Below are 13,762 nucleotides of genomic sequence, written 5' to 3' on the forward strand. Positions count from 1 at the left end.
GATTTATATTGACTACCCTTCTCTGAGCCGATGCTTCCTCATTAAATAACAGATTAGTGGAACACTAAGAGACTAAATACTGAAAACTCCTCATTCAATGCAAAACCTCGTGTAAAACAACAGATCTGGGAAAGAAATCTATTCACATATACATCCCATTTACACAACTGCTTAACAGAAAACATTACAATTCAACTTGTATTCAGCAGATGCAAATTGTGCAACCTCTCCTGCAGGAAAGAAAATGAATTCTCAATGTCTAACATTGGTTACAAATACAAAGAAAGAATAACATTTTTTTAAAAATATGTATTTTTTTTAAGAACAGGGAAGATCTAGCAGGAAACTGACATAGGGTCCGGAAGTTTTACATTTTTTTTATTTTAGAATAAAATGCTCTCTCTCACTCTCATCTATATTTGCTTAATTGAGGATATTAAAAATTAGGAAAACCTACTGGGGTCCATTTATGGAAACATTTATGGCTAGATGCAATCTGTAACTTGCTGTAAAAGTGTCTTCATAGCCACATAAATGGAAACAGCAATTGGTCTGCATAATGTAGCATATGGGGCAATGATTGTGCATCTAACAGGCCAGTATCATTGAGCACCGTAGCCATTGATGCGGTATGAGATAAGAACTGCTGAGCAACAAACAAAATTAGTGACCAAATACTGATTCCATTATAACCAAATTGCCTATAGATACTCTGAGAAATTAAATGGCGATGCACTACCACAAATGCAGTAATCAAATGGATTCAGGTATTACTGGAGAGTAGGAACTTTATTGCAATGGCTTTGTATTGTGTATTATGCCACCACATGCACTGCAAGGTCTCAGTGAAGCTCTGATTGTTGTGCAAGGATAGAAAATTCCAGTCCTTTCCAGTGTAACCATGAGTTCAGATAAGAGATCATACTTTACGTCAAAAGAAGTCACAAGAATTATATGACACGACTGGTACTGAACTGATATCCTATAGATGACACAACCTATGCACAAACTATTCAAAACCGAGATCCTGTTCAATCTGATTTTTAAAAAAAATTATTCTACTTCATCGTAATTTATATGAATACCTTCTACAGAAGTCTTACAAATGAAGGCATAAACAGGGCAGGTAATCACTGCTAATAGTGATGCTCACCTCTGAGAAAGATGGTTCAAAAAGTATTCTTTCAAAAATTATTTTCAAGTTTCAATCTCCCATCACCTTCATTAATTACTATATGCATCATTAACTAGTCATTAATTACTATACACACCATTAACTGCTCATTTTCATCTTGAATAATAGAAAAAATTGCCCAAGTTACACCACAAAAGGGGGATATTTGCATTGTAATTTCAATATTTATTCATCTGAAATGAGTGTTATACACGAGCGTTAGTGGAAACTTGAGCATTTAAATAAAAGGAGAGTAATGTGTGCTTTTTAAGAACTACAAAAAGTTCACCAAATTTTAGTTATAACCTAAATAACTAACTGTAGCTTATGTACAACAATAGTTAAAGAACAATGACAATGCAGAAGGTCCAGTCAATATATGTCTTTAAAAATATCTTAGTTTCTTTTCATAAATACAGGGTAGGTATTGAATGGATAAAGCAATTTTCTGAATATTTAAGTTTTTCCTTCTGCATGAAGCCAATTGAAAACAATCAGCTGGCTCCTGCTAAAATTAGTGGAAATGACTAAAAGGAATGATAAAGAAATAAAGACCTCTGGCATTCCTGAGGAAATATTCAGTTTGACATTGTTTGCTGTGTACAATTGCTGGCCTCTCTACATCATCTGTGGAAAGTCTTTTAAACCAGGTTTAATTTTTTTTAAGGTGCTTGTTCTTCAGATAATTTACTAACCACCCTTTTATTTTGTCAACTGGTAACTACATCTAATTTGGGGTCATCAGTTAACTAATTAGAAACTTAATAAAGCAAAGTTGTTTCATTAGTATTGAAACTAAGACTACACAGCGGACCCTTATCTCCTGTGTCCTGATAATGCATTTTTTTACCTTAATGACAAAAAATTTATACGAATATTTGGTAGAATAGCAAAAAGGTATTACCTTGTATAGTGCGCTTGAAGAATGCTTTGCAGGCCTCACAGGAAGCAACACCATAATGATATCCTGATGCTATGTCACCGCAGACCAAACACAATCTTTTGGGCATGGAGTTCAACATGTACTCGCACTTGGTCTGCGAGTCTTCGGCTATAGTGCTCGAACAGTCGTCGTACCGTTTACGGGAACTGCCGTTGCTGCCCAAGCTGGTCGTTGTGTAGAGTGGGGGAGAGTCCAGGCCATTCTGGTGTCCATTCATAGTGGAGCTGTAGCTCCCACTGGCGTCCGACGAGCCACCTGGACTGTGGTGATTGATACTATCTGTCAGCGAGGCAGGGCTGGACGGCTCTGTCTTAATGTATGATGAGCAGCTCGAATCAATGTGTCGATCCTTGGCTGACATTCTGCAGAGAAGCCTGTGAAAAGCATCGAATTAAAAACAACATTCTTTAGGGGCTTTCTGATAGGCAAGGGACCAGGCATCATTCATTCGTTAGTCAATACAAGTTGTTCTACACGAACATAATCAGCATAAGGGCATGACAGAGGTTTATCAAAGCTAAAGACAGGTGGTAAACAAAACTTAAAGGTGGGGGTGGGGGCAGAAGAAGTGAGGAAAAGGAAAGAAATCATCCTCAAAACTGCTTCTCTCCCCAAAATAATTTTCTCATTCAAATTCTACCTTGGGAACAGATTTTAACAGTCATTGCGCAACAGTTACAAATAGGTATTATCTGAATATAACCTGCCCTATCTTAATGCTAAAAGACTGGCAAGATTTTAAAAATACAGATATGCTGAGCAAAATAGGCACAGCTAGGCTTGAAGCAATTACTGTGGTTAACACTTTGAGATTTAAATGTGAGTTGTCTCAAAATGCTAATAGGAAACTTGTAACAAAAAAAAGTACAATGACAAAAATCCCCCAAAGATTGATTCAATAATTTTTCAATTGACACAAATTAACCCCCATTTGAAAAACACAACCAAATCTCTGTGCTCAGTGCAGAGTGACATCAAATTCTGCATTGACAGCACAAAATGGAATGAAGTCAATTCTTCACCCACAAAAGGATAAGATCATAACCTCCCAAATAGCTTTTTTCTGACAGAAAAGGTTTTCTTTGTTAAATATAGTTTTTAGAATTCCATTGCTCTTGCTGCTAATGTGAATTTTAGTGCCTCTAATTTTAAATTCAACTGCAGACCAGAATAAAAACCAGCACCTGACAACTGAATTTATAGATAGTTGTGCATGTTCTAATCCCACATTAATAGTGCCATGGAATTTCAAGAGGAGAGGGAGAGTGCACTAATAATTTCCAACTGAAGTCTGTGAACATAATGTATTGGAGAGCAGTAATTACAATGTAATAAGTGGAAGAGTAAGTACTCTAAATTAGAGGAATTCACAGAGCTGTTGTAAGTCAATGCACATTCAGCTCTCTCTAATGTTGACTTGGGAAAAATTTAATCCCCACTCTTTGCCCCGAGTGGTAGTCAAGGGATGGGAGAGATATCAATTAATTACTGCTCTCATTAACAGCACTGGCTGCAAGGAAAATTTGTTGCAGGCAAGGTCCTTCACTCATGCAGTCTGGTAAAGAATGACCCTCTGATACCACACCAAAGCTGGACAAAAAGAGCTGCTTGACACTTTAACACCTTTTTATATGAACAAAGAGGAATCTATAGCACACTATTTATTAGGTTGAAAAAGACAATTGATAACCTGTTGAATTAAATGAATCATCAAATGCAATTAACTAATTGCAAGGTATATGATAGGACACATTCTAATCAAAAATGATTAGTGTATTTCAAGGTTTACTTCCATTTTACTATTAGTTAACTGCATTCTGTTAAGTAATGGGGAGGTCTAAGTATTTGTGTACCAATTATTTTCTCCATTTTCTGGGTTTCCCCTTTGAGCATATACTTGCTATGAGAATGTATCTACCTCCAGGTAATAGACCTATTATGTCTCCAACTATGTTGAATACATTTTCAGATGGTTTCTAAACATGTTTTGGAAGAAAACAGAGATTAGGATGAGATTAAAAAGTAAAGATTAAAAATAAACTCAGTTCCTTGTTGTTTACATGTATACTGCATTGATGAAGTAACACATTATCTACTGCCATCTGAAACTTTCCAGATTTCCCATTTAGTTCAATGATAACTGGACAATTCTAAAGGTTTTACCATTATATGCTGCACTGCAGGTTCTGAGGCTTGAACTCTGTGTTCCTTATCAACTTTGGAGCAATAAAAACAAAAAATTGTGACTGTAACAGTTTATTGATGAGTTTTAAGTTTGGAGGATAGCCTACAATCTCAAATCATACAGCATTTTCCCTTTTGACCTGTAAGTCATTAACTGAAGTAATCGTCAGTGTTTGGACTTGAATATTCTTGCCTCTTTTGAGTGAGTTTTGTTACTTCTTTGTTGGGCTACGAAAAAGCCAAAATGGCATCACTCAGCTCATCGCACTTCAGTGATCCCCTATGGTCACGCCGAACCCTATGACATTGACCATGATACCTTCCAAGGCAGCAAGTCATCCATAATGAAGCAGACGAATGAAAGAAAAAGTCCTCCCTTTTTCCTTATATCATTCATCTAAAGGCAATGTGGTTCATCAAAATATGGGCACTCTACCTGTTAAACTGATGGCCTCTTTAAACGAAATAACAGACTATTAAATTCTGTTAGAACATTTTTAAGCTTACAAATCAAAAATGCCTGCGTGTAAACAATGCCTGACAAACAATGTGGCACATTATACGTATTCAGAGTATATTTTCAAACAGATCAATATAATTTCTATTGTGAAAATTATAGAAAATTGGCATGGCCACCTCTACTTTTGATCTCCCAACACATAAACAGACCTCTTCACAGTTACAAATTTCCTGCTTACAAACCATAAACCCGAAAGAATAATGCACCTTTTTAAAATAATGTGGTTTCCTAACTGATCTTCCCTGGATACAGGATAGTCATTAGCTTTAATGCATTACTTTCTATTTTTAAGGTACATTTAAAAAAGTAGTCTTTGTGCAAAGTATTGTCAAAATAGTGATGCTTACATTAGATTTTGAAAAGCACTGCTTTTCTTCTGAGAATCAACCAGACTTTAGGCATGTAGCAACTCACAACTAGAAAGTTATTTTATCTGAATTGAACGTTATTTGAAGACATACTTATGAATCAATTTCCTTTTCCACCTCATTCAAATGCAATTTTTTTTCTTGCTCTGAAAAGATTCTGCAAACTGAGGGAGAACCTTCTCTGAATTTAGATTAGTGGTTCTGAAAGTAATCACTGTAATTCTTTTGTGCTCCAGTGAAAGAATCCAGCTACAATGTTAACGTTTCTGCTTTGAAGAACACATTGTAATTCACTTTTCTGCTTGAACTAATTGTACTCTCTACACAAGGTGCCAAAATATGGATCAGTCAATAGGAAAATGGCACCAAACTGCATTCAACTTGGAAGGGGGGGGGATGTGGGGGGTGGTAAAAGCACATCTAGATGATACAGTATGTCAGGAATCAACACTGTAATGTATGATTTGGGAAAACATGACCATTTCAGTGTGACAAGGTGTCATTATGGAATCTAAATGATACAATGGCTTGTCAACTGTCAGAGCAAACATATCATCATTGCATTAAGGCATAGTGGTGAGGAATGAGCACTTTTTATTCTGGCAACAACAGCATTTTACAGCTGTATCTGAGATTTCTATAGGTTAGGATTAAAATCCAGAGTACCGATGAAATGAATGTCAGATGGTCAGGATGTGGAACAAAAAGGAGTGTGTTGTTCTAGAAATGTACTTATTTTCCTTTTAAATTGTGTACCTAATTTAAAAAATACATACATTGTGAATTATGGCCATGAAGGGCAGAAAATAGAATATTCTATTAATAAACGTCATTGCGAAGGGCAAAGGATTTGTTGCAATTCAGAGTTAAAAGAGGCAAACTACAGGTATTACAGTAAGAAGAGTTAAGAGGAAAACTAGGAGCTTCACACTGCAACTACTCAACAGAATTTGACATAATGTCACGCAATCCTCTTAATAGCATACTGCAGTCCTTTACTCTCCTGGCAAGAAAGTGGGTATTGAAATACTACAATAAAGCAAACTACATTTTCCATAATGGAGCTGAACACATTGTCTGAAAGGGATAAATTAAAAAGGGTGAAGTGCAGGCTGAAAGAATCTTGCATAAAGGACAAAACAAAAATCCTCCAATCTGTGCCAGGTGGAGATTCTGTGCATTGGGAATGGATGCAATTTTTGTGACAACAATAATCTTTCTTCAATCTATTTTTAGATTTCTAGTTTAATTTTTATTTATTTCCAAATGTCGTTAAAAATGGAACAAATAGTCAAGTTCATTTATGCAAATATTTTGCCCTAATAAAAGATTAGTTCTCAACACAGTCTGTATACATTTGTTGTGAAACCATGCAGCATGCCAGAGAAAACAATTCTTTCAACGTATTTTAAAGTTGGATCCAAACTACTATCATGGTGCTAATTTCACTTCTGATTATACAGTCCAGTGAGACAAACAAGTGTTACCCACATTAAAATATTACTGTGTAAAAAGTTTGTGATAGCATAGCACAAACTTTAATTCAGCAAACTAAAAAGAATAACAAATTTAAACATTGCTTAAAACATTTCTATTCCGCCTCCTCACAAGAACAAATATAACTAACCCAATTCAATTAAGTGTTTTGCTGTTGTAAAATACCATTGTTTATAGAATGTTATGAATCTTGGCAGTTTTATCTCTTTTCCCTGTTCACTAACTACCTATTCAATTTCTGTTGTATCTCAATTGTGCAACATCCTACAGTTGATGGAAAGTTATCAAGTGGTCGACCTGTACAGTTCACAAGCCTTTATCTATTGTACCTGCCAGTTTGCAGCGGGCAGTCATGTTCAACTACATAAACTATAAGTGTCGCCATTTCTTTAAATGCCACTTTATTTTGCTTCTTGTTTTAAAAAAACAGTGGAGGGCAAGTCAAGACTCTACCGTCTGTTAAGAAAATCAGGATTTTGGTTAGGGAACAGTATAATTTCACTTTACCTGTGCATTAATTCCCCACTTTATTCCCTTTCATAGAGCAATAATTTCTCAGTTTATTTTTTTCTTTGTGTGAAGTTGATGAAAATAGAATTTCACCTTTTGGACATTGTTTCAGAATCTCAGCATGGAGGAGAGAGGGGCCTAGATAAGATAAATCTAACCTACCTATCTAGTTTTTCAAATCATTTCAAAGAAGGAAATAACTGTTCAAAGACTTTCTTTTCGCCCTTCAGTTCCACGACCACATGATGAAATGCGAATAAAAAGGCTTTCAACAATAATAGTTATTAATGAAGTTGCTCCATATGCCTGCACCCTAAAAAGCTTGTGATACATTGTACCAAAGCTCATCAGTGCCACTGATGATTCAAAAGCAGCCACCTACTATTCAGATTTACTACTATCACTTGCACGAGTGAAAAGCAGAAGCGACTTGGTTGCTTTGCATTTTTTCCAGTTTTGGAACACCTTCTTAGTTATGTGGTATAACCAAGGTCGAACAGAGTAGAGGACAGGGCTGGGTTAATCAGGAAAGAGTAATGACTTGGCATCAAGCTTGAGTCTTAAAAGTGCCTAGATTATAAGAGGGAAGGAAGACTGAGGGAGATAAAGAATTAAACACAAAGAAAAGGAAAAGTAACTTTCACAAGGAGGCAGATTATAAGAGCAATGCTCAGCAATAGCATTTTCAAAGAAAATCCTGCCATGACACTAGGCTTATTCAGGAACATGGCCTTTAATCTTCAAATCCATGGCTGGAATTGTCTGGTCCTGTTGGTGGCAGGTGTCATGGTGGGCGTGAGCAAACAATATGGCGAAAAGGCCAATAATTAGGTCTACGCCATTGTGAAACCAGTTTGCAATTGTCCGCTCCACCGGTCAATGGTGGGCTGTGTTTCCCGCCGCTGCACATCAGGAACCTAATTTTAATACTTTAGCATTTCATTTTAAGTCCTGCTTGCAGGGATCACTGCCCAAGCTGGATCAACCGGGCACATCAGAGCTTCACAACTGTACATGATCAACATGCACCTGGTGAGCTAGACTTCACTCGGGACTTCAAGGTTTGTTTCCCTACCTTGCTTCAGGAGGACTTATGATCATCAGCACCAGGCTCCGCAGGCAGCACTACATCACTTTTAGGGGAGCTCATGGACAGGTCTCTACCCACCAGACCAGCCGTCATGCAGAGGTGGCTTTTCAATGGCTGCAGGGCTAGGGGGAAAAATGACCTCAGGCAAGAGAAGAGGCTGCAGGGCAAGGGCTGTACTGGGGAAGGAAGGTGCCCCAGTGTATGTGTGGGGGCACATGTTGATCTGTGCAAGTGGTCTCATGATGGTGAGGGCTGAGGAGGAAGTCTCCAGAGGTGAGGCCAGAATGTGATGTGAGGGTGTGTGTGAGAGAGTGAGTGGTGATGTCCTTTCAGCTGGCAGTGAGTGAGATGCCAGTGAATGTGTGTTGGCCTTGAGTGTGTGAGTTTAGAATGATGAGATGGTTGCCTTATCCTGGTGGCACAGGTGAGATCATTCATATGTATCTGCACTGGATGGCCAACCTCTTGTGTACAGTGTTGGCACTGACCACCTCTGCCACTGCCTCCCAAGCCGGAGTGGTGGGCCTTCTGCGGCCAGAGCAAAGGTAGAGGGCGTTGCGGCGGGCCTCCACAGTGTCCAGAAGGCGTCCCAGGGATGCATCACCGAATCGTGGGGCTGCACTCTTCTCGGCTTTTGGGGCCATGTCTTCATCCAGCAGTCCTGGGCTGCAGGTATTGAGAAGTGCGTGCATGGCATGAGGAAGCAGCGAGGTAATGGTGTGACGGGCAAATCGGCAGCCACCTGCAAGTGAGACAGCGTGTTTCCTGTGGCTGCATAATTAATGAGGTGGGAAGGGGGCGATACGGTGTGAAAATCCGCCATTGCAGCTGGCAGGTAAAATGTCTTTTCTCACCCGCTACCACACTTAGTGCAAAACTGGGACGATTCCACACCATGTCAGCAAAAAAAGACAGGAAATATACTTTTACATTGGTAATGATACTTTAACCTCTGCTATTTGTTTCTTGTGCTAAAAGCTGTAAAAACACAGATTTCAAGCCTGTGGCAACACCTATTTAAAGGGATACGCGAATAAAAGTGCAATTGTCCCTTATATCCAGTTGTCCTCATTAAACAAAGATTGTTGGCAATCAATTGGTGTCTGGGAAAATGGCCTCTAATTAAAAAAAAGCACTTCCCCATTAAATACTTTCCCATTGAATTCAAATAGATCTTTTATCGCAGATCTTGAAAAAGAAATGTTTTTCCCTAAAATTGACTAATTGTGCAGTAGATTTCAATAAATGCGCATACAACTTACTGCACAGTCTAGTGTAGAGTTTAATTTACACTCCACTTACCTCAGAAATAAAATGCACAGGATGTGTTTCACTGTCATACTCCTGCAGCCTGCAAAAAAAAAGCCAGGCTCTACACCTGTTCAGTTTTTGTGCTAAGCATAGAGTGGCATTTCATCACAATCACTGTTTAACTGAATGTTTAGCCCTAGCATCTTGCACCATGCTGTCAGCTAACAGCAGGGAGTCGTGGAGTTGTTGGCACATTTGATTTTACTGCCATTAAGAAACCGACTTTATACACTGATTGTTCCAGGTCCCGTTTCAGATACTCCACGGTAACCACCTTCACTTTTTTTTATGATGACACTGTGACAAGGTGATTTTATACACTTGGATTTAGTAATAAAGATGTCAGTCAGACTAAGAACCATCAGGGTTCCTAATGAATTCATGTAGGGGGGGAAATACTGGGGTCTTCTCACACATGTACATTTAAAGGGGTCACAGAGAAATGGAACAAGAGTGTAATTAAAGCTTATTTCATTAAGAGGGGAAGCTGATGGGATATAACAAGACTGTAAAAAAAAAGCCTATTTCCTGTGGCTCGAGTATGAAAGACATGTCTTTAACCAGATCAGATTCTATAAATTGGTTGTCAAGAAAGGATTGTTGAGATTTATACCCATCTATCAACCTACAGAGGTAGCTGTGGCAGAGCAGGCTGCTGCGACTCCCATCTGTAAAGCATCTTAAATCTGAAGAAGGCCATCTGTTAGAACAAATGCCTCAAAAGCAAATTTGAGTTATTGTTTATTTACTTTAAAAAAATGCAATGTTCAAATTCTAGATCAGTGACTAGCTTTGAGAAGATTTCTAAATAAAGCTGTTTAAATTCTGCCATAAAAGATCTAAAATCTCATTCTTATAAGTGGCAGAACCACTGCATTACTTACAACATGAATCAGTTCAGCTCTGAGTAATTCATAATGTACATTTATCAACAGTATTTCACTGTAAGCCATGATGAAAATGCATAATGTACATATATACATAAAATATAAAATGCACAGCCTTTAACACTAGTTCTGATTTTATGTCATTTTGCATCAGTTTCAGTACAATGCTAATTGATCCACTCAATTGGCATTGATGCTCTAACTTCCTATCTTATGTAAGTGACAAAGCACAGGAAGACATAGATTCCTCCTTGCACCACAGGCAAGACTGGGATTTTTTTTATACACACATTTGATTGACAAATAAAATGTGCTAGTTTAATGTATAAGGGTTTTTGCTCGCAAAATTTGTTTGGCAATTACATCAAAGTGAATAACTTCACGCATTGTTCATAACAGCACATATCCTCATGGCTGACAAATATTAAAATATTAGAGTTATAAAGGTACTGGTAGAAAACAACCTGACAAAATGTCTCAAAACATGTGTCTTCCAAGATGGCTGGGGCCTTAACATCATGAGCAGTAACATTAATTCTAATGACACTCAGGTATGTTTGTACTAGACTACATGCTGCAACTCAGCCTAGTGCTATCACTAAAAATATAAGCTGGGCCCCCTTGTTAACTGGTGCATGAAACAATGGGCAACATCTTAGGTTTTGGTACAAAATTAGAATTAATTCCTTTTTTGCAGTTATATGCAATTGTTTTTTCTTTCCAAGTACCATCAAGTTTGTCATTGCAAAATGTTGCTATTACTGTATTTAGGATTGTGTAGAATTTTGCCATCTAATTCGGTTTCAGAAGGTCCACTCCTGATACTTATCTCAATGAAGTGGCCCCTGTTGAAAGCGTAAATTCGTAATGGGGCTCTTAGAACTCCCATCTCTACACTGCCAAATGTTAGTCAAGATAAAAGCATAGATGCACAGTATCTAGGCTAAATACAAACTAACAATTAAAACCAATGCTTTCATAACCTTTCTTCCTTCTGGACAACAGAGAAAGAATCTACTCCTTAAACATGTGTGTTTGTAGGTGTCTGTGTGCAAATAAGAAAGTAGCTTTCATGCCCGCACAAGATGGCAAGGGTTCCATCCATGTGGTTTACTTCTAATTGTTGCATAAGTAGGGTTTATATTCAGGCATTTCATTCCACACAGAAATAACTGAATAAGTGCTACAGCTTGATGAAACAGAGAGAAAAAAAGTTCAAGTTCAGTTGCCATGAACAGCCATTCAGTTTGAAATTACAGCACCAGCCAAATTGGCCTGGATTTTACGGGGTGGCAGTGTCCTATCTATTGGCCAGAAAGTCGGAGAGAATGCCGCCTCAGACATGGAAACTCAGGCTGGCAATCCTCAAGCAATTAATCTGCCTGCAGTCGGGGTTTCCACTCCTTTGAGGGTTGAGGTCCCACCCCTAAGAACTGCCTGCCAGTCAGATGGTTGGCAGCTCTTCAGTCCCAGCTGCAGCAGCAGGTACTGCAGCAGGCCCAGGCCATCCGCCATGGTGAAGGCCCAGGGTACAAGTAAGTTTGTGGGACTCGCTGAGGCCAATAAGGCAGACTCTAGTGAAGGGGTGGGGTCAGTCATGGGATGTGGAGGAGGGGTGGATCTTTCAATGAGCACAGCCCTTGCCACTGTGGGGGCAAGGGGGTGGATTGGGGATCTTCCGTGGGCCCAACCAGTACAGCCCAACCCCTGAGCCTGCAAGGAGGCTGGCTGGGTATACTTGGTGGTCTCCCCAACTGGTGAAGTCCCCATCTTCCTGCCGCTGGTAATACCAGTGGCAGTGGGAAGAGCCCATTGGGTGACTCTTCTTTGAGCACTTAAGGGCCTCAATTGGCCTAAGGGCAGGTAGGCTTCCTCCACTTCGATAAAATGACAGCAGTAGGAAGGCAAAGGGATTGCCATCCCTGACATCCCAACTGATTTTATGCTCCCCCCCACCCAACCCACTCCTGGCTAATAATTTTGGTATCCCATGGAAGATACTAATTCTAGATGTTAGATTGAGCTGAAGTTTCACTACATTAAAAATATTAACTGAGAGTGGTTTTCTGGAGTTTTAAACAAATGCATGCTATTAAAAAAAAATATAAATGCTTCAGGTTGTAGATCTAGATTTCCAATTACATAGCACTGGTTATATAAACAGTGGAAACTGAGGCCTGAATTTTCATAACAATGGAGAGCCTCTTCATTGCGAAAATGGCAGAAAGGACTGAAATCTGGAAGTCCTGCCACCAAACACAGCACCTACTATTTTCGCAGGGATGGGAATGGACCTGCGTTGGGATTTGCATGTGAGCATTTCGCTAAGGCAACTACCCATATAAAACAGCAGCTGTCTCTAGTAGCATTTGACTTTTGCTAGCCAAGTGTGGGAACATGGTGTGTGCAGTTTAGGCCTGGTAGGAGCAGGTCTAAACTTTGTGTAGTCCTTTGGAGAGGTGGGGTATCCTTTTGGAGAGGTAGGTTACCTTTGGATATGGTCCCGGGATGCCTTTAAGAGAGGTAAGGTGCCCTTTCAAAGAGGCAAGGTGTCTTTGGGATTGTTAAAAGTGCATAAACTTATTGAAACTGTTGAGAGAGCTGTCAAAAAGAACTGTCAAGAGGAACTGTCAAAAGCACCTCTCAAGCTGTCGAGGCATTTAAAACTCCTGCTCTTTAAATCTTTAAAAAAACTGTGGAGTTTTTTTTATAAATTCTTGCTATTCCACGCTGTCCATTGACATAGGTCTGAGGGCTTTCATTACAGGATTTGTGCTGCATGACTGATTTCACAACCTTCCATTATCAAAGTGGGGTGCCTTCCATTTCGCTGTTTTATTGACAGCTCCAGCTGGTTACAGACTCTTAGAAGTGGGACTATGAATTCCAATGCTTGTTTTTATAAGAGACTAAGCACTTGAGTGAAATGTTTATTTTTATGACATTATTTAATTGAAGGAATGTAAATGTAGTGAATGGGTTTTACAAATGAGAGTTATTTTAAAAAATAAAATGTGCAATAGACACTTAGAACTTTATCTTATTTAACTTCAGCCTGGCTCCTGAGGTTTTCCCATGATGGATACTGGATGAGTTGGCATGGCAGGTGTAAGGGAAAATTTGGTGGGTAAGGGACAAAGCTTGGTACTAAGTTGGCACTAACTTGGCATGGGACTATAAGGGCCATGGGGGTGGGGAGAGGGCCATAGGTTGACATGGACGGTATGAGGGATTGTGGAAGAATGAGTAGAGGGGCATGAGGTGGCATGGGTTGGCAT

The 13,762-nt window shown here is 39.0% G+C and overlaps 1 protein-coding gene across 5 annotated transcripts in view; it reads right to left on the bottom strand.

Annotated features, from left to right (window-relative positions):
• Positions 1–13,762, bottom strand: part of esrrga (estrogen-related receptor gamma a) — a 264,887-nt gene that overhangs the window by 79,376 nt on the left and 171,749 nt on the right. For all 5 annotated transcript variants that reach the window (XM_041213293.1, XM_041213275.1, XM_041213282.1 and 2 more), the window contains one exon: positions 2,079–2,491. In XM_041213293.1, the coding sequence (XP_041069227.1) occupies positions 2,079–2,478 (400 nt within the window). In that variant the 5' untranslated portion in view covers positions 2,479–2,491. The remainder of the gene's footprint in view (positions 1–2,078; positions 2,492–13,762) is intronic.

The sequence above is a fragment of the Carcharodon carcharias genome, chromosome 2 (genome assembly GCF_017639515.1).
Source record: "Carcharodon carcharias isolate sCarCar2 chromosome 2, sCarCar2.pri, whole genome shotgun sequence".
NCBI lineage: Eukaryota > Metazoa > Chordata > Chondrichthyes > Lamniformes > Lamnidae > Carcharodon > Carcharodon carcharias.